Source organism: Mus caroli, unplaced genomic scaffold (assembly GCF_978045245.1).
Source record: "Mus caroli unplaced genomic scaffold, Mus_caroli_1 scaffold_14, whole genome shotgun sequence".
NCBI classification, from domain to species: domain Eukaryota; kingdom Metazoa; phylum Chordata; class Mammalia; order Rodentia; family Muridae; genus Mus; species Mus caroli.
Window position 1 is genome coordinate 18130692 of NW_028227269.1, and position 22230 is coordinate 18152921.

The following is a 22230-nucleotide window of genomic DNA, read 5'->3' on the forward strand; positions in this document are numbered from 1 at the left end:
ATTTGCCTCTGCATCTTGCAGACCTCTTGAGGTAGTAGCCATTAGGATTAGAAAGAACCATGACACATGCACAATCTCTGAAACAATGGTGGTGATGCTGGCCTCATGGTTCATCCTGGTACTTACAGGGTTCTTCTTACCTCTCAGCCTCAGTTTCCAGACCTCCTCTGAGATCACTGAAGAGGCTGTCCCCACAGTATCTACAAATGGAATCCCTTTAATCCATAGCTCTAATGCTCTGCAGGCCTATTGGCTTTGAGGTGACTTATCTAGGGTCAAGTGGAGGCCAAGGCAGAACAGGGATCAGAACCACTGGGGGATGATGCACAGGCTCGACAAGCTGTTAGACCATGCCCGTGGAAAAGAAGACCACAGGTCACATAGGGCACTGGCACCTGGATGAGCTCACAACATCCCTTCACTTGTCCCAAGTACCCAAACAAAGCTGATTGTGTGTGTGTTTACATGTGTATGCACGTGTGTACCATGTGTGCATTTGTGTATGCATGTTCTATGTGTGTGTGTGTGCATATAATTCCTATGATCCCCCATTAACAGAAGACTGGTGAGATACTGGTCACCCTCAGCTGCAATAACATTGTCACAAAGCCAGTGTGGGTGACGGTCATAGCCATGGCTCTCTGGACTCATAACATTAATTAAAACTCAACTGGTGACTGGGCTATCCAGATGCAGCTGTGTGTGACTCCTGGACCTTTTTTCCTTCTGGTCATTAGGAAACTTGGTGGAGCATCCTGGCTGGGCTTGGGAAGACTCCAAGGAGCATCCAAGGTCCTGCTCTGGACCTTACTGGGGCTGATCCCAGCCAGACCTTTTCCTCAAAGCCCATATTGTCCAGACATGCTTCCCTGGCTCAGAAAATGGCACATAGAAAATGTACACATGGAGTAAAAATATATCCCAACACAGACAGCCCACAAGCCATCACCAATCTGGGCAAAGATACACACAGTCAGCATCATGAATATAACTTAGCCCCCTGTAGAGCCAGCTCTGAAGGCCATCTCTTACATCCCTGTCTGCTGCCCACATGGGGACTGGAGGCCTCTTCCCAGTGAACAGTATTATGGGACTGTTCCTAAATAGTCTTGTACCTTACTCAGAACTGTTATTGTCCCCTGAGATCCTGAGGACAGACCAAGGAAGGAGGCCCTCTGTTACCTCCATTTCCTTGAGAGGGAAAATGGGGCTCACAGGGAGGCTAGTAATTGACTCAAGAGCTAAGTGGAAGTCAGTATGGGACCTGAAAGTCCTGTCACCCGAGCACAACTTCTCTTCCTAGGCTACAGCACTGTCTCAGTTTCCCCTTATGGTGCAGAGTCTCTCCATTCACAGCAATGATCATACTTGCAATGTTCTTACTGAACCAAGCACTGGTTTGCCCCAGAGCCTGTTCTAAAGAGCAGGAGGACCTAGGACTTCCCTTGCTCTGCAGACTGGGGGTAGGGGTGGGGACTGTGTCTGCCCTCCTCCCACCCAGCCAGGTTGACTGGACACCATGAAGTCAAGAGGGCATCACTTCATTCATTACCTTGCATCAATGCGTAGCCAGGAGCTATAAACAAAGCAGGCACTCAATACTCAGTGCTTTACAAAGGACTACCCCTGAATTCAGACTCAGACCAAAAATCCAAGATCTAGACTAGAAAAGCCATGCACTTCCCTAACAGATATGTGCACATTAGGGTGGGAATATGCACGTTAGTACAGGTACCCGTGGAGGCCTGAAGAGGGCACCCGATCCCCCAGAGCTGGAGTTATCAGTGATTGTGATCCTCTCAACATGGGAGGAACTGAACTAGGGTCTGCTCAAAGAACAGTAAGAACACTTAAGCACGGAGCCACCACACCAGTCCCCATATGTATTTTTTATTAGATATTTTCACTATTTACATTTCAAATATTATCACCTTTCACGTTTCCCCTTTGAAAATCACCTATCACTTCCCCTACTCCCTATGCTCCCCACCTACACACTCCAGCTTCCTGGTCCAGGCATTCCCCTATACTAGGGCATAGCACCATCACAGGACCAAGGGCCTCTCCTCCCATTGATGACTGACTAGGCCATCCTCTGCTACATATGCAACTGGAGCCTTGGGATTCTTTTTGGTTGGTGGTTTAGTCCCAGGGAGCTCTGGGGGGGTACTGGTTGGTTCATATTGGTGTTTCTCCTATGGGGCTTCAAACCCCTTCAGCTCCTTGGGTCCCATATGTATTTTTAACTGACTTTATTTTAGAGCAGTTTTAGGTTCATAGAAACATTGAGAGACAGGCACAGAGACATTCCCTGGGCCCATCTGGTCAACACCCTCCACCAGAATGGGGCATCTGTAGCATGGACAATCATTGTCCTCACTCGGTCTACAGCCTACACAGCATTCATGCTTTGAGCTGCATGTTCTGGGTTCACAGATGCATGTCTTCTACAATGTATACAGACCAGCTTCACTGACCTCAGATACCCCGTGCTCCACCTTGTCCATATTTTCTCAAAGTGTTTCAAAGCCCCCAGATTCAATAGGTTCCAGGAGTTTTGATTTGACATTCATGGGGTCAAAGTGCAGGCAGATGGTGGAACCTGTGGAAGGTCATCAGACACACAACCTGGTGGTTGCAGCAGAAATCACCAGACAAGTAGGTATACAAACAATGTCAGCTACTGATTTCCTCATCCTGCCTTCCCCACAACCTTGGTCAAGAGCCATGCTCCAAGGGGCTCACTGAGGGAGAAGAGACTCTGGAACATGCCATGTCACTCTTGGCTAAGTGGAACACCCACAATGCAAATTCCTCAGCCCAGGCCCTGCTTTATGTGTTAACCCTTGTTAACCAAATTGATTACAGAGTACACATGACATGATTTCATGCAGTCAGGAAGAAAAGTGAAATCATGATACTTGCACAGAAACAGAAGGAACTAGAAATCATTGTTAAGCAAAATGAAGCAGAATCAAAAAGGGAGGTATGTGTGGTGTGTTTGTATGTATGCCTGTGAATGTATGTATATGGTGTGTGTGTGCATGTGCTGTGTGGTGTATGTGTGTGTGTGTGTATGTGTGTGATTGTAAGTATGTGGTATGTGTGCATGTGTATGTGTGGTGTATGTGTATATGTGTGAATGTATCTATGTGGTATGTATGTGACTGTGTGGGGGTATGTGTGGTGTGTGTATGTGTGTTATTGTACATGGTGTGTGTGCATGTGTATGTGTGGTGTATGTGTGTGAATATAAGTATATGGTATTATGTGCGTGTGCGTGTTTTTGTGGGGGCATGTGTATGGTGTGTATATTGTGTTTATGTGTGTGTGCTTGGTGTATGTGTGGTACATGTATGTTTATATGTGTGGTGTGTGTGTATGTGTTAATGTACTTATGTAGTATGTGTGACCTTATTAGCAGAGACCCAAGAGGACGTTCTTCCTGTATCCCAAGAAAATGACTGTTGGCCATGTTTCTGTTTTGTCTGTTGGGTTCTGAGGTTACAAGTGTGTAAAACCACATCTTACTTTCAATTGCATTTCAGTCATTGGGCACAAGCGTTTTTACAGCCAACTTGTTGTGGTAAATATTACTTGTGGATTTCTTACCACCACATAAATTATAGATGTATGAAATAATAATAATATGAATAAGAGAAAAATAAATGATAATAATCTAATAATAAGAAATAAAATGAAATAATAATACTATGTATATATATATAAATTTTAGAAATATACATTTTATATAAAGATTTATAGATATATAGATTTATAGATAATATATTGATATATATATTTATTGATATATAGATAGATGTATAGGTGTATAGATATATACATATAGATATGTACTTATGTAGATTAATAGGTGATATAGAGATATATAGATGTATAGATTGAAGATATATAGATGTTATATGGATATATAGATGAATAGATAGATATAGAAATATGTAGATCGCTATATCGATATATTGTTGTAGGTTGAAATGTTACATAAGGACAGGTCACTGTATTGACTGTACTGATTAAGATATATAGATGGTATATACATATATAGATGAATAGATATAAAAATATGTAGATCGATATATCAATATATTGTTGTAGGTTGAAATGTTACATAAGGACAGGTCACTGTACTGACTTAAGGGAGTGAGGAAGATGGCAACCCAATAAGAACAAAACTGTGAGCTAACCTGGACACTTCAGACATCCCAGCCAAAAACCAAGGAGCATCCAGAGTCTGGCTCATTGCCCCAGGCACATATGTAGCAGAGGACTGCCTTGTCTCTCTGTCCACAATGGGACAGAAGCAGAATGTACTTAATAATAATAAATATTATTATTAATAATAATAAATAATAATAAATAATAATAATAAATTAATTAATTAATTAAAGAAGGAAAAATGAAACGTAATTGAATATACATACATATATATATATATATGTTATCTGGCAGAAAAAAAATGGCATTAATACATTACTCTTTGACCTTGCTCCTGTGTGCAATATCAGTTGCTGTGATCTGTAACATGACACACAACTACAGCCAATGGCCTGTGTCACAATCATCTGAGCTGACTAAACCCTGAAAGAGCATTGGACATATCTCCAAAGTAAGAAATTCAATATTGCTTGGGCCAAGCTAAAGTCCCCAATTTACATATCTATCAATCTGGTCTGTCTTCATTCAGAAAACATGAATAAATACATGCTGGAAAATTACAAAGTCGCTTACCCTATCACCATCAGGTCTTTTTTTTTAATGGTGACTCCAAGGTTAGTGATAACAGGTGTCTCAGCCGGGCATGGTGGCGCATGCCTTTAATCCCAGCACTTGGGAGGCAGAGGCAGGCGGATCTCTGAGTTCGAGGCCAGCCTGGTCTACAAAGTGAGTTCCAGGACAGCCAGAGCTACACAGAGAAACCCTGTCTCGAAAAACAAAAAAAACAAAAAAAAAAACCAAAAAAAAAAAAAAAAACCAGGTGTCTCACAAAAAGTGCCTCACTTGGCTACCCGTCCAGTGTAAGGAGAAAGAACAACCTTGGGATAAATCACACATCGGGTTAAATCTAAGCTGAATACTTAGCTTATATAGCGCCATTCCATTCCATGACGTTGGTACTCAATAATGTAATAAGGACCAACATTTATCACTCTCTGGCTAATGACTCTGAGCTCATTTATATTGTCAAAGAAGGTCTTAAATATTCCAACAAAGCTAAATTACAAGAAAAACACTCTAACCCCAAATGTATGGAGATGACAGAGTTCCTTAAAGAGGAAATGACCAAATCACTTAGAGAAATCCAGGAAAACACACAAAAAAAAATGTAGAAAAATCAATGAATGCCAAAAAGAAGGCCAGGATAACACAAACCAAAAAGTAGAGGAAGCCAAAATTCCTATAAATAAAGCCAGGAAAGAACACACCAACGGGTGAAGTAAACAAAACTATTCAATACATAAAAGTGGAAATAGAAGCAAAAAAGAAAACTAAAACTTAGGAAATAGTGGAAATAAAATTTAGGACTGCAAAAAGGAACTACAGAGGCAAGGTTCACCCACAGAACACAGACATGGAAGAAATATCTCAATCATTGAATAAGCAATAGAAGGAATGGGTAAATCAGACAGTGAAAATGTTAAGTCTAAATCTTCCTGATATAAAATATCATGGAAATCCAGGACACTGTAAAAGGACTAAACATAAGAATACTTAGGAAGAGAGGAAGGAAAATCCTCCTCAAAGTCTCAGAAAGTATTGACAACCAAATCCTAGAAGAAAAACTTCCTAACCTAAAGAAAGCACAAGAATCATCAAAACACCAAACAGAAGGGACCAAAAGAATAAAGTCTCTTCCCTGTGTAATAATCAAAACATACAGTTCAAGGAAAGAATACTAAGAGCTGCAAAGGTAAAAAGCCAGGAAAAACATAAAGGAAGATCTATTAAGATCACAGATGTCTTCTCCTTGGAGTCTGTAGATGCCAGAAGGGTTTGTACACACGTGCCACAGAAACAACAGATGTCTGGATTTTGATATGTAAAAAAAATGACTACACCGTAAATGGAAAAAATTAAGATAGTCCACGATAAACTCAAATTTAAGCAAACATACAGACCTACACAAAGAGATAGAGGTAGAATCTAACCCGAGGAAGTTAAGGATACACATGAAAACATGGGTAGTAAATAATCTACTGTCTACAAAAGAATGGAAAGCACACACACAGCCCAAACCAACACCACCCGCAGCTGCAACAACAACAACAAAATACAAGGAGTTAGCAATCACCATTTATTGACTCATTCAATAGAAATAAGTTTTGATTTGGGAGAAAATGTAGTTGTTAAGTTGGCCCAGGACTTTGAGGTTTTTGTGTTTGAAAGCTATACAACTTTCTGTCTCAGGTTGGGTGTGGGCGGTGAGGGTTTGAAGATAAACTTCTGAGTATACTTTTGTGATTCTCACTGATCAGTAGTGACTTAATCCCAATAAATTCTTATTTTTTTTCCTTTTTTTTTCCCCAGACAAGGTTTCTCTATGTAGCCCTGGCTGTCCTGGAACACACTGTAGACTAGTTGGGCATCTAACTCAGCAATCTGCCTGCATCTGACTCCCGAGTGCTAGGATTAAAGGAGTGCACCACCATCACCAGCCCAATAAATTCTTATCCTTTGCATTGTCCTGGAGTGTGAGTTGTGTTGAACCTCAGTGTTCCCAACAACTTAAAGGCTTTACCACACTGCTGACATTCATAGCATCTGTCTCCAGTATGAATAGTCTCATAAAAAGAAGAATATACATAAAAAGAAGCTCAATTAAAAAGCTTTACCATACTAAATAGATTCACAATGTTTCGACCCAGGTCAAATTCTTCCATGATGAAGATGACTAAAAAATTGTGCTAAGGCTTTGCCACAGTAACTGTACTCAGAGGGTTTCTCCCTCAGCCTTTCAATGGCTAGGAACAGATCTCATGACCAAACAAACTCTGAGAAAAGCAAACATTTAAATTGGGGTTTCTCTGCCATGCGGTTTGTCTTGTGTATGCCTAAAGAACTATGACAAAGGCTTTACTACGTTCATAACATTCACATGGGTTCTCACTTGTATGTGACCTTTTATGTCATTGTAGAGGACCATGACATCAAATGCTTTATAAAACTGATTACCTTCCTAAGGTTTCTGTCTTCTATGTGTTCTTTAAAAATAATGGAGACTATAGAGTTGTAAAGAGTCTTTACCACATTGATTGCTTTTATGAGGTTTCTTTCCAGTGTGGAATCTTTTACGTTTTGAAGACGAGTGGGATATGCACAGGCTTTAGCACACTGACTACATTCATGAGGTTTCTATCGAATATGGGTTCTTTTTTTTTTTTTTTTTTTTTTTCCCCGAGACAGGGTTTCTGTGTAGCCCTGGCTGTCCTGGAACTCACTCTATAGACCAGGCTGGCCTCGAACTCAGAAATCCGCCTGCCTCTGCCTCCCGAGTGCTGGGATTAAAGGCGTGTGCCACCTTTATGATTATAGAGACAATAACTTTGTGCAAAGGTTTTACCACATTGATTACACTCATAGGGTTTCTCTCCAGTATGTGTACTTTTATGATATAGGAGATGACTGAATTGTGAAAAGGCTTTACCACATTGATTAAATTCATAGAGTTTCTATCCAGTATGGTTTTTTTTTACATTTAAATTTATTAGATATTTTCTTCATTTACATTTAAAAAGCTATCCCGAAAGTCCCCCTATATACTCCCCCAGCACTGATCCACTACCCACCCACTCCCACTTCTGAGCCCTGACATTCCCCTGTACTGGGGCTTATAGAGTTTGCAAGACCAAGGGGCCTCTCTTCCCAATGATGGCAGACTAGGCCATCTTCTGCTACATATTCAGCTAGAGACATGCGCTCTGGGGGATACTGGTTAGTTTATATTATTGTTCTGCCTACAGTGTTGTAGACACCTTCAGCTCCTTGGGTACTTTCTCAGGCTCCTCCATTGAGGGCCCTGTGTTCCATCCAATGGATGACTGTGAGCATCCACTTCTGTGTTTGCCAGGTATTGGAATAGCCTAACAAGAGACAGCTATATCAGGAAAGTATGTGTTCTTTTATGATATTGGAGATGACTGTGACCTGCAAAGGCTTTACCACATTGATTACATTCATAGGGTTTCTCTCCAGTATGTGTTCTTTGATGACATTGGAGATAACTGTGACGTGCAAAGGCTTTACCACATTGATTACATTCATAGGGTTTCTCTCCAGTATGTGTTCTTTTATGATATTGGAGACTACTGAGTAGTGCAAAAGCTTTACCACATTGATTACATTCATAGGGTTTCTCTCCAGTATGTGTTCTGTGATGACGTTGGAGAATACTGTGTTGTGAAAACGCTTTACCACATTGATTACATTCATAGGGTTTCTCCCCAGTATGTGTTCTTTTATGATATTGGAGATGACTGTGTTTTGAAAAGGCTTTACCACATTGATTACATTCATAGGGTTTCTCTCCAGTATGTGTTCTTTTATGACGTTGGAGAAGACTGTGTTTTGAAAACGCTTTACCACATTGATGACATTCATAAGAATTCTCTCCAGTACGTGTTTTTTTATAATGTTGGAGATGACTGCATTTTTTAAAGGCTTGACCACATTGATGACATTCATGAGGTTTCTCTCGAGTATGTGTTCTTTTATGACATTGGAGATGACTGCATTTTTTAAAGGCTTGACCACATTGATGGCATTCATATGGTTTCTCTCCAGTATGGGATCTTTTATGATATTGAAGATGACTGAGTGTTGGAAAGGCTTTACCACATTGGTTATGTTCATGTGTTTTCTCTCCAATTTGTCTTCTTTTATGACATTGGAGATGACTGGGACATGAAAAGGCTTTAGAACGTTCATTACATTCATAGAGTTTCTCTCCACTATGATTACTTACATACCTGCAATGAAAATTGACACATGTGATATGTTTACTACATTAATTTCCCTGTTCAATCATTTCATCAAGATGAATAAATTTTACAAATTGGTCTAAGGATAAAGGTGGACCAGATCATCTGGTTTTATCACTTCATATGTTCATGGTGTTTTCCCTCATTATGGGTTGTTTTGCATCTTTCGAGATATCTGTGATGGTTATTACATGGCTGATATTTATAACATCCTTTTTATATGGGATATTTACATGATGTATTTCATCTATATGATGAAAATGGAACAACTCAAAGCTTTATAACACTAATTGCTTTCATAATTTTTCCTGTAGCGTAATTATACCACATTTGACTGTGAACCAGGACAAACAAAAGAATTTCCAAATTCCTAGTACCCATAAAGATTTTGTACAGTGTGAGCTTGGAGAAATTCCCAGTAAAATTAGAAAACCAATTGATTGCAAACGTTTATCATATTCAGAATGTCTACCAAAGGCAGAATCTGACATATTTTCTCACTGCTCTGGGATAGAAAGCAGTACATTGCTTCTTTCAATATCCCTATGCTCACATGGCTTTCATCCATTGTGACACATGATATATACATTGAAAGAAAAATAACAGATGAAAGGTTTCCACATTGCATTCACACTGTTTGACTTTTTGTTCCTCATAGACATGTAATATATGAATTAAGGTTTCTCCTATGACAATACTCTTGACTCTCATAAACTGTACCCTAAACAATGATCAATTTCACTATAAGAATATGAGTATCACCAACTTTCCCATGGATTATTTGCCTATCTGAAGGTTTGGGATATATATTTATCACTATTCGATGTGCAATATCTAAGTCTTGTAAGTCTATACACATTGTCAGATCAGTATAGGTCTAATAGAGCTACAAATTGAATAAAGGTATCTCTTAAGACAATGTTTCCTCATCTTGACGAATGCTTTGATAGATAAATCAGATAACTACATTGAGGCAGAACATTTTTTTAAGAATATTATAATTAGGGCCAGCAAAATTGTTCAGTGGTTAAGAGCAGAGAAGGCTGTTCCGAAGGTCCTGAGTTCAAATCCTGTCAACCACATGGTGGCTCACAACCATCCATAACAAAATCTGATGCCCTCTTCTGGAGAATCTGAGGACAGCTAGAGTGTACTTACATATAATAAATAGATAAATCTTAAAAAAAAGAATATTGTAATTATAGTTACACTTGAAGCATTGACATTTTACACTCCTGCTTTTCTTTAGAGCTTCCATAACATAGTAAAATTTCTTCAGAGGCATAATTGCATCAGCTTGCACATGAAAATTACCTTTCATTTCTTCTTGAACTTTGACAATGTCCTTCAATATGATGATTTTCCCAAGTGTAGCCTAAAAGACAGTACCAGAAAAATGAATGATACAGTATTGGAAATAAGGCAAAATTCAAGGTACTGTGAATTTTCACATCACTGGACACTATTTATTCAGCTCAGTCTTCCTTGTTCTCAATTGAAATAACTGAGCACCATCACTAACCAAGAGATATGTCTGCCCACTATTTTGAAAAGCAAAAGAAAACTCACAGTCATACCTATAACAGTGAGGTTCCAGTAGGTCTCCAGCATCACATCTTTGTAGAGACTCTTCTGGGAAGGATCCAGCAAATTCCACTCTTCCCCAGTGAAGTTCACGTGCACATCATCATAAGTCACTGCATCCTAAAATATCCCATACATGTGTACATCACAAAGCATGGTACTGACATCACTGTAAAGTAAATGTATGCTTCCTTGATCATATATTTATGTAATTCTGGTGTTTCCTCCACTGACTTCCAGACACAGAAGTTATAATCTAAGTACCATAACATTTTAAAGGAAATTGAGTTGAAGGTTCATTTGTGTTGCTTATGAAAATTTTAAATAAATAGTGTAAAGTCTTTCGAGCAGAATTCCAATGAGAGGGAGATGTAGGGTGAAACAGATCAACAGTTCTGAGGACACATCCCAGAAATTCAAAGAAGAATCACTAACGAGAAAAATCACGGACAAGCAGGGTGTATGTGTTCATGTCTTTAATCCCAGAGTCACGGGCAGGTATACGTCATTGAGCTGGATCCTAGTCTGTTCTATGTAACACATTCCAGGGCAGCAAAGGTTACATATTAAGACCCTTACTCCACTGCAAAAATCAACCACGGAGACAAAAATGATAGAAAGAACTCAGTTGTTTACTACAGTTCCTACAAAGAAGTATACATTCCCTGCACTTCTGTACTCATCTAGCAGAAACAAGAAGTGTACCGCTTTAAACTGCACCATTAGTAAAACTTTACTAGCAATCAAGGCACATTTAATGGACCAATGGACAGATGAAAATATTAGTAATATAAGTGTTGAACATAAAAATCAACATAAGGCATGAGAGAGCGATAACTCAGCTGTGGAAAGCTCTTGCTGGTCTTCCAGATAACAGTGGTCAATTACTAGCATTTACGTGACCCATGGCTTTATGAACAGGAGTTCTGAGTCCACCCTCCAACAACACTAATGATGAGGCACACATGATATTCATATTCACACACACAAGCAAAACACTCCTATTTATTCAAAAATTTCAAAACAAACACAAGAGTTTGGGGAAACATCAACACCCAGAATCCAATGACTCTGAAGCCTCAGGCAGTATTGATGTCATGAGCATATGCCATGCTAAAAAACAGACTATAACCTATGTGCCCAGGGGGTAGACAGAGGGCCCCAACCCTGCTCAAAGGAGAAACAGAAGAGATTGGGAGGAGGGAGTCTGTGAGGGCAGGGACCTAGAGTAGAGACAGTGATTAAGGTGATAATGAATATCTAAAATATAAGATAAACAAAAAAAAAAAAAAAAAAGGAAAGAAAGAAAAAGGAAACTTTTGAGTGAATATACACTTTCATCTTCCCCAAGATGAATCTAGAAAGGCTCCTGCACTGTTCAAATGTCTAAAGTCTCTGCTGACACTCCAGACAATATCTTGACAGCCAAATCTTACAAAATCAGAAAGCAAGTTATATCTTTCCAACATAAAATGGCACTGAATACGCCTTCCCATTCCAATCGATAGGAATGTGCACATAGGGAGAGAATTTGGACAAAGGCAAGAAAAACAGCAGGGCAAACAACAAATCCTAGTTTTGTCTCAAACACATTGGACTTCTATTCCTAAAGGCATAGATGGTGCTCTTCCGGTAACTTCTCATACATCTCTCAGTTTGGGTACTTCATCTCCCTGTAGCATCTCTCCAAGGCAGATTTCTCAATGCGTTAGTTTTCTCCACAACCTGTGGTCACAAAATGCAACTCAGGGATCAACCTCACCACTTAAAGGCAAGGAACTCTCACAGAATCTTCCCTGGGATCCTGACTTTGTCAAAAGATGGCTGGAGTGGTGCTAAACTTAAACCATAGAGAAAGAATCTATGACGATGGTATTTTCATCTTTCAGTTTCCAGAAGCGGCACAATGTGGATGATCCTGTGAAGTTTGGCTTCTAAATTAATGGACCCTGCCTCGCTTGGACCACATTTGCAGCAGGTTTTGTTTAAGGTTCCATCTTGGGATGAGAAAACACTTTTAATACTCCTTCCATTAATTTAAAACATAGAAGCAGGAGGAATTACTTAGGGTACCTTTGTAGGCACATACCCACAAGGGCATTTGCTCCACTAAGTTCATAGCCACTTTATTTATAACAGTTAGAAACAGGAAAGAATGCAGATGTTCCTCAACTGAAATGTGGACACAAAAACCATGTTTCATTTACAAAATGGGATGCTATTCAGGTATAAAAAGCAAGGACATCATGAATTTTGCAGAGAAATGGGTACAATTAGAAACTAATATCTGGAAAGAGGTAACTCAGGCCCAAAAGGACATGCATGTACGTACTCACTTACAAGTGAATAATAACCATAAAGTACAGAATATCCACAGTGCACTTCATAGACCGAAAGACACTAAAAAAGACAAGGCACAAATGAGCATGGTTGAATCTCACTCAGAAGGGGGTATGAAAGACACAGAAGAGGCAGATGGAAGGGAGAGAACTGGATGGGATAGTCGTTAAGAAAGAAGAAGGGGAGTGTTAGGAACAGGTGTGGTAAGAGACAAGAGAAGGCCAGAGAGCCAGAAAAATGAAATGAAATCAGCACATGCTGGGAGGGAGCAGGGCTAGGGTGGGAACATCTGTAGAATGTGCCTGAGACTATGAATGGGAGGGCACAAATGTGGCTAGGGAGGTGATCTTAACTGAGATAGATGGCATTGAGTTATGGACCAGAAGAAGTGGCATCTTGCAGTCAGGCAGAACCACCAGTGAAGTGTTCAGTACACCAAGAAAACCAAATACCTTTCCTCCCAAAATTTGTTCTGTCTGCAAGTAAGGCAGGCACAAAGTTGAAACAGGGACTGAGGGGAATGGCCAAACTATACCCTACCCTACTGGTAACCCATCCCATGGGCAAGCACCAAGGCTGGCATTACTGAGGATAATTTGTTATACTTGCAGATAGTAGCTTAGCATCATTGTCCTCTGAGCATCTTCATCCAGCATCTGACTGAAACATATGCAGAGACCCACAGCCTAACATTGGACAGGGCTCAGGGAGTATTTTAAAAGATTTGGGGAAAGAATTGATGGCCTCTGAAGGAATAGGAAGTCCATGAGAAGACCCTCAGAGTCAACTAACCCAGAACCTAGGAGATTCTCAGAGATGGAGCCACCCGCAGACCCTCTGGGTCCCTTTGTCTGCGTGGAATGGGTCTCTGGTCACAGGTGGGCAAGGAGTTGGCAGGAATTGAATGACAGACAGATTCACACAGGAAAGGTTGTGAGAATCTGAATGTAATTTGTCAAATTGAGTATCAAACTTTTTATACAGAAGAAATTAGGGAAGTTAGGTGACACATCTGCAAGGTGCAAATGAGGTTACTGGATGCTTAATGACTCTTACACAAAACAGAGGAATGTAAACACAAATACTGGCAGGAACTGGGCAATAAAATAACAGACAAAGTCAGCCCTATCTAAGGTCAGCTATAGTCTTAGAAGCCAGGTGTGAGATCAGGGGCAAGGGCTTTCACACCCAAGTCATGGTTCTAATTAGGGAGTTCCGTTCTAGCTAACCATCTCATGAATAATGCAATACTCTAAAACCACAGCCTGATCTACTTCCTAAACCATTGTAAATTCCTGTATATGGGAGCGACTTGGCTTTTATTCTAAGTGATAGTGTAAAACCAGAGGTAATTCTGAATGTCACTGAATAGGCAACATTCTTACTGAATTCCAAGCCCATGGTCAGCTCAAGGACTTTCTAGGACGTTGGAACACTGGTGAAGGCTTAGCTATGTCAGAATTCAATCTTAAAAGGCACTTATAATAAGATAATACTAAAAGAGAGCACGTGGATCTATACACCAGACTAACTCGGGAATAGGGTATGAGTATATGGGTTAATGAGAACGCCAAAACTCCAGGAGGTGAGCTTCCATGATACTCTTTGCCTCGTGAGTGCTTCCAGGCCTCTCGGCCTGCCAAGCAGACTTCACCGGAGTGTGCGTGGCAGGACGGAGGCCCACACCATACATGTAGTGGATGTGCTGCTCAGCCTTCATGGGGTCCCCAACATCCAGAGCGGGACATGTCCCTTAAGCTGTTTCTGTCTGTGCAAACTGTTTCCCTAACTGGGCTGCCTTGTCTGACCTCAGTGGGAAAGGATGTGCCTAACCCTGCAGAGACTTGGCATGCCATAGTTGGGGGTTATCCAGTGGTTCCCAGCCTCCCTGGGGAGATAAAAGGGAGTCAGTGATGAAGGACTGTGGAAGGTGGAATGGGATGGGTGTACCGATTAGAATGTAACTTGAATAAAGAAATAGGAAGATTGAACAATAGAATAAAAGTATACAAATCAGGCAATAATTTTTACTCAATACTCAATATCTCAGGGCATAGGCCAAGTACAAAAGATTTTTTTTTTCTGGCCAAAATATCACACAAATGACCTCTTCCTGAAGTTTTTCAGTCTATTTTCCACTGAAATAGTATGACCTCAACTTTGTGTGGCTGCATTACTGTCAACACTCCAATCTTCCAGACCCTACGGGAACAACCGATTAAGCTCCATCTACAGCTTTCTATGACTTTTGCCATCTCAATTTCTGATATTTTCCATAGTCCTTCAAAAGAGACCATACATTCTGTCCAGCAGCAAAATCAGCTTTGGAAACAATTGCTGTTGTTGTTGTTGTTCTACCTTGCAACTCTGCTGCTGTGATGGTTTCATCTGAGCAGAAGCATCTCAGGTAATAAATGTTTGTTTTACACGGCTCTGTCAGATCACAGCCCATCCTACTTGGAGTTCAGACTAGAAACTGAAGCTAGAAAATGAAGGCAAAAACATTTGACAAACACTACTTCCTGCTTTGCTTTTTTGCTTGGTCACTCTCTCATGCTCTGTAGCCTCCCTCAGCCTTGACGCAGGCTGATCCAGACTTTGACCTTGCTGCCACTAAGAAGGATATTACCTAGTGTCTTAGTCAGGATTTCTATTCCTAAACAAACATCATGACCAAGAAGCAAGTTGGGGAGGCAACGGTTTATTCAACTTACACTTCCATACTGCTGTTCATCACCAAGGAAGTCAGGACTAGAACTCAAGCAGGTCAGAAAGCAGGAGCTGATGCAGAGGCCATGGCGGTTTGTTCATTACTGGCTTGCCTCCCCTGCCTTGCTCAGCCTGCTCTCTTATAGAATCAAGACTACCAGCCCAGAGATGGTCCCACCCACAAGGGGCCTTTCCTCCTTGATCATTAATTGAGAAAATGCCTTACAGTTGGATCTCATGGAGGCAATTCCTCATCTGAAGGTCCTTTCTCTGTGATAACTCCAGCTGTGTCAAGTTGACACATAAAACCAGCCAGTACACCTAGGGTAGAGCCTTCTGACCTTGATGGCTCTATTTGCTTTTCTCCAAGACTCTACTTATTGTTGAAAGGTCCTTGAGATGTTCTGGAGACAAGCCCTGTAGATCGCCTACGGACTGGCTCCAGGCACCAAGAATGGGCTGTTGGGGAATGGGCCTACCCTCTTTATAAGCATGGACACTCAGTAAACTTCAGAGGCTTTGAACAGAAAGGTTTGTCTTGGCCTTGTTCTTTCTGTCTGATCTCTTTCAGCCCCGGGCTGCCGTTCAGGGGAACCCAGTTCACATGGCCTCAGGTGGCTACAATGCTCACCTAGCTCTCTCATCCAACCCACGACCACTTGCTTCCCAATATTGCCACCCTTCCTGGAAGAGTCTTCCTATATCAATTATCAACACTATCTCTCAGAGACATAGAAACCAGCCATTCTGATGAGGGCACACCTGCAACTGAGGCTCCTTCAGATGACTGTAGTCTGAAATGTTGAGTTAAAACAACTACGACACAGAGACAATAATAAATGAGAGAGTTGTAAAATTCCAAAACCAATGATCTAACCATATCATTACAGGACCCCTGCCACCACATCAGGGAGTTGGAGTAGTGTCTGAGCCAGGATAAAATGGGAAGGGCTCCTGGCTCAGAGCATGGAAAGATACAGTGGAATGGGGAGAAGAAAGGCTGCACTGCCCTGAGGTGAGGTGTCCTTAACCCTGGATTCCCAGACCAGGGAGGCCAAAGAGGTGGCCAAACAGCTGGAAGGTGAATGGAGGAGCAGATTGCCCCACAGACCTAGAAATAAGACTGCTGGTCAAAGGAAGATATGCTAAATTTGCTGGAAGGGATGAAAAACAACCTCCCATATACTGACAGCTCCAAGTTCAAAACTGCAGAGTCACATATAGACTGAGAACAGGGTTTTTTAGAAGGGGGCAAAATGAGGTCTTTGACCTTTCCACCCTGTTTTGCAGAGTCTGATTTTACCCTGAATGTGGTCATAAAGAGCTCTCTGTCAGGGGCAATTTAATGGGTACAGGTCCTCTTGATAAGAGGGATTTAACCCAAGGTGGAGGGTGACTAACTATATCAATTGGGATGGAAACAGTCTCATTTCATCTCTCAGTCACAGAATACTAAAGTGCCACACACATAATAGAGGGCCACGAAGGGGCGGTGAAGGCTACCCAGCAGTTCCTTCCACTTGTACAGGGGAGAAAATGAAAACAGGATGGCTGCTGTGAGTCATGGAGCAGGGTTCCAAGACTGCTGTAACATCCCACAAATTAAGACCAGGGGCACACGACCCCTGTTCCAGGCCCTGGAACATCTTCCTAGCCCTTTCTTGCCATGACTCTCCAGCATTTCCACTTTAATGGAGTTCCACATTCGCTTTGTTCATCTCCCTCCATGAGTACTCAAGAAAAATCAAAAAACCAAGATACACAGACACATTTCTGACAGACAGGTCACTGACACAAAGAACAGCAATGACACATCCTAACAGCGGTCTTTCAACCCTTCAGATGGGAGTCCTGAGGGTCTTGGGGTTCCAGTCAAAGCAGCAAGGTTTTATGCCCAACTCACAGAAACTGCAATGACCAGCACAGAGCCTATTGCAATGCAAACACACAGAGGCCTTTTTTTTATGAGCTCAGTAACAAGGACTCTCAGCAGTCAAACTCCCATTAGGTACAAACTGAGAGATCAAGTCTAGAGGTTTTGAGTATTTATTGTAGTTACACCAACATTGGGAGGTTTACAAAAATAGACAGCTGCTATAGCTGGTGGTCCATGTATATAAAGCACACCTGACAACAGACAGGGGATGGAGGCAGGAAATGACATAAGCAGTTGCTAAGTCCCAAAGAGCAGAACATGAAATTACCTTGCAAAGAAATCCGCATTGTAATATTTTAAAAACTGTATATCTGGCATAATGTGCAGAAACCAAGCAAGGGGGGCAAAAAAAAAAATCTGACAACCATGATGGGTAAGCTGTCTCTGTTTTTGTTTTCTATAGGAGGTCTTAGTTATCTCTAGGTAGCTTGACCCTGCTGATGTACCTTAACTGGCTGTTGATAAGGGGATTTTGTCATGGGATTTTGGATGGAATGTACAAATGTACATTCTTAAAAAGCAAACTGTTTGGGCTTTACAAACTCATCTCTGTTCCTGAGCCCCTGATTATCGACAGAAACTCCTGGTTAACCACAAGCATGCCTGTCTGTAGACTACACTTTGTCCAAAGACCTACCTCACTATCTGTTATTGCAGACACTAATATCAGCTGCCCTTACCACTGGAACAGAATACCACTGGAAATTTCCTCTCCTCCTGTGCAAGCCTCCTATAGACACCATAGACAATCCCCACCTGCCCATCCATTCCTGCCTCATCCCTGTGTCTCAGCCCCCACTTGGGCAGATACTCCCTGTTCAACCACATTCCATGCCTGAAAGGACACAAGGTAAGCTTCCATAGATCAACTTCATGATTGATTTCTTACCCCAGATTCAATTATCCCAGTTGTTCCAACATTGTATTAAACACCATGGGCTGCTTGACCTCTCTCCTAACTATGTCTCTTTGTGGATTACTAAGATCTTCTGTTCCTGCCAGTCTCTTCTAACAGCTTTTATATCACAAAGCATCCCATGTTGACCATACCCACCAAACAGGTCAGTAAAATAGGAAACTGTCAGTGAACACTCTCTTCAAATCCATGCATCAAACAGTAACCCAGGAACAAAACTCCCACCCAAAAAGACAAACCCAGAGGCCAGTACCTAGGTCAATAATCACCCAAACAGAGATGGCTACACACCAGCATAGCAACATAGAGAGTAACAGCCAGGAACAATTGCAACCAAGAAATCCAAGCTATCCCATCACAGCAGGTCTGAGAAATTAAAGCATGCAACAGATAAAGTGCAAAAGAGGTTGTTTGGGGGAAGGGAGAGGAGTGAGAACCTGGGGAAGGAATAGAAATACACAAGAGGACCTGCAGACAGACACACAGACAGGGAGGAGAAAGAGAGCCATGAGCGGAGAGATGACAGAGAGTGTGCATGTGCAGAGAACAGAGACAGGGAACAAAAATAGAGAGCTGCTATAGCTGGTGGTCCATGTATATAAAGCACCCCTGACAACAGACACAGGGGATGGAGGCAGGAAATGACATAAGCAGTTGCTAAGTCCCTAAGAGCAGGACCTGTACACTCACAACTACAGAGGCAAGGTTCACCCACAGAACAGGAAAGGAAGACAGAACTCAGGGATTCAAGATGAAGAGAAAAAATTGATATCTCAGTCAAAAAATGTGGATTCTAAAAGGTTCATGGCAATAAACAACCGGGACTTCAGCAAAATATGTGCAGGCAAAAATTACAAACGATTGGAATAGAAGAATATCCTCTCAGAGGTCTATCATTTTTCAATAAAACCATAAAAAAATTCTGAAATTATTAAAGCGCTTTGCCAAATAATAACCAAATCACTAAACATATGAAGTAAAAAATATGAAAAAACTAGCCGGGCGGTGGTGGCACACGCCTTTAATCCCAGCACTTGGGAGGCAGAGGCAGGCGGATTTCTGAGTTCGAGGCCAGCCTGGTCTACAAAGTTCTGAGTTCCAGGACAGCCAGGGCTATACAGAGAAACCCTGTCTCGAAAAAACAAAAAAAAATATGAAAAAACTGCAACAGAAAAAAATTAACAAAACCTAAACAAAATAAAAACAAGTATAATGTATGAAATCAGACCTATTAGATTTTTACCTGTCTTCTTAATGTATACTAAAAGACAAAGGGGTTTGGACATGTGTGCTACAGACTCAAAGAAACCACCCTTGTTTTCACAAGCCAGCCTAACTAAGGTCCAACGATTTGGGCAATGATGGGGAAGTTATTAGAGGACACCCCCGATGGAGCAAGTGAGGAGCAACACGAGAGACCTCACAGGTGCTCACATATGGCTTATACTTCCCATCCAGCCCCAGAGAGGACTCACCACCCCAGCTTCCACTGCTCAGCACCACCCTGCCCCTACCCTCTGTGGGCAGTAACCCTGTGCTCACCATGCCTCAAAATCAGAGCTTCCCTGAGGTCCTCTCACAGCACCCAACAGCAGAGCTCAGAGCAGGACACAGAGAACCATTCAAGCCTGCACAGCCACAGTGAACTTGGGGAAAGGCACCCGGAAGATCCCACCTTCTCGTCTGACTGGCAGGTCTGCCTGTGGAGACCTTGATTGGCCAGTGGGCCTCACGCTTCCTCAAGGTTAAAGTGTGCTTCATGTCCAGGGCCACACCTTTTCCAGATCTCAGGTGTGGTTTGCACTACATTAGCATTTGAGCCTGATCTCCAAGAGGACTCTCACCCCTCCCAGCCCTGGGAGAGAACTCAACATTCATGTGGGGCATTGGGCTGTGCACAGACAGGCAGGTCTCCAGTTGAGCTGAGGTCTGAACCCCAGAAGGGTGATAATTCACTTACTTGACAAGGAAGGCATCAATTCCCTCATGCTTCTGGAACTCAGGCTCCTGCCTAAGTTACAGTTCCCCACCCCCACCCCAGCCACCACAAGAGAAGCCTGGCTAAAAGTCAAGTAGGCAAAGTCCCAAGCTTCTGACCTTCAGGCTAAACTCCTCCCCAGTTACCTAGCAACAGTAAAGACCATAAAAAGGGCTGTTCAGCCCCGCCTATCTCTCTTGCTCTTGCTCCTTGGATATCTTACCTCTCACATCTCTCACTCCTCTCCTTTCTCTTTGTCTTCTCTCTCCTCTCCTCTCCTCTCCTCTCCTCTCCTCTCCTCTCCTCTCCTCTCCTCTCCTCTCCTCTCCTCTCCTCTCCTCTCCTCTCCTCTCCTCTCCTCTCCTCTCCTCTCCTCTCCTCTCCTCTCCTCTCCTCTCCTCTCCTCTCCTCTCCTCTCCTCTCCTCTCCTCTCCTCTCCTCTCCTCTCTCCCTCTTACTCTCTTTCTATCTAGCCTTCCCCCTTCTAGCCTTCTGGGGGGGGGCTCTCTCTCTCTCGTCTACCTTCTCTATTTCTCCCTGCCTTTCTATAATAAAGCTCTAAAACCATAGAATGTCTCTGCTCATCAAGGCCCACTGCAATTGGAGGAAGTGATAGGCTTTCTCCTAATGAGCCCTTTCTAATCTCCCCATGGAAGGCCTTCATGGGCTCCACTCCAGATCCACTGTGCTCACTCTCACAGGTGTGGGAACCTCTCATCCCTCATTCCTCTCTCCCATAACCCCAGGGCTTTAGGAAAGTAGCCCCGGGGCTCCCAGGTTGGGCTGCCCCTTGTTCAGACCTGAAGAGTGGGTCAAAGGCTTAGATGCACACCCGGGGCTGAGCAAAGAGTGTATGGCAGCTCTCCCACATCTCTGTCCAGAGCATAGGTGGAACTCTGGCAGGGCGTGGGCCTTCCCCCCTTTCCTTTCTTCCCCAGGGCCCCCTTTTAGTTCCCAACACATTCCAGCTCAGGCTAGTCAGCTGCCTGCTCCTGCCCTCTGTGAGCAATGGTCCTGCATTACCAGGACCTGACTTCAGACCTTGCCTGAGCTTGCCTCACAGCACTTGCCTTCTTCTTCCTGAAATCCAGGGGAAGAGCTTGCATAGCCCATTACCCAAGGTGCAGTGGGGTTATCAATCTGTGTGGGAGGGAGCCCAGGCAATGAACATTAAAGAGGGATTTTTGGAAACAAGAGTTTTGTTTGTGGCTCAGTGCTGGGCTCAGGGAGACTGCAGCTCCCTTTCACCAGATGATACCAAACAACCCTGGGAGGAAAGCCAGAAATGTAAGGGAAACACTGTTGAGCCTTCTTGGTAGCCAGCACATCGCCATCAGTGGCAAAGTAGAGAAAAGCCACAGTTGTATTAGGACAGGTTCTCTAGGTAAACATATCTCAAATCAGAATGAATTTCTCTGGGGATACAGAAAGGAAATTTAATAGAATCTCTCTCTAGTGACTATTGTAGAAAGGCTCTCGGCCAAGGGAACTTAGAAAAATCAAGGACGGGTTATCTCATGTTGCAGGATATTGCAGCTGATATTCAGTATGTACCAGAATTCTGAAGAAATTAGTACTTTCCAATGCCAATTTTAAAACTCAAACAAGCAAATCGCCTTTTCTAAAATACAAAAATAGGGCAAGTATAAAAAAATGAAAATATAACCCTGTTCATTGTCTTTTATGTATATGGGATGCCAAAAGAATCTACTGCCTAGATTAAAGGTGGATCTGACGATCTCAAAAGATCAAGATTAAGAAATGTTTTCTC

At 42.2% G+C, this 22230-nt stretch overlaps 1 protein-coding gene across 1 annotated transcript in view; it reads right to left on the minus strand.

Annotated features, from left to right (window-relative positions):
* Positions 1–9556: 9556 nt before the first annotated feature.
* LOC147001149 (zinc finger protein 439-like) overlaps positions 9557–22230 on the minus strand; it is a 29989-nt gene continuing 17315 nt past the window's right edge. Inside the window, exons 3-5 of the mRNA XM_085830430.1 lie at positions 10574–10700; positions 10311–10371; positions 9557–9656 (exon numbers count right to left, since the gene is read on the minus strand). Of these exons, the coding sequence (XP_085686556.1) occupies positions 9557–9656; positions 10311–10371; positions 10574–10700 (288 nt within the window). The remainder of the gene's footprint in view (positions 9657–10310; positions 10372–10573; positions 10701–22230) is intronic.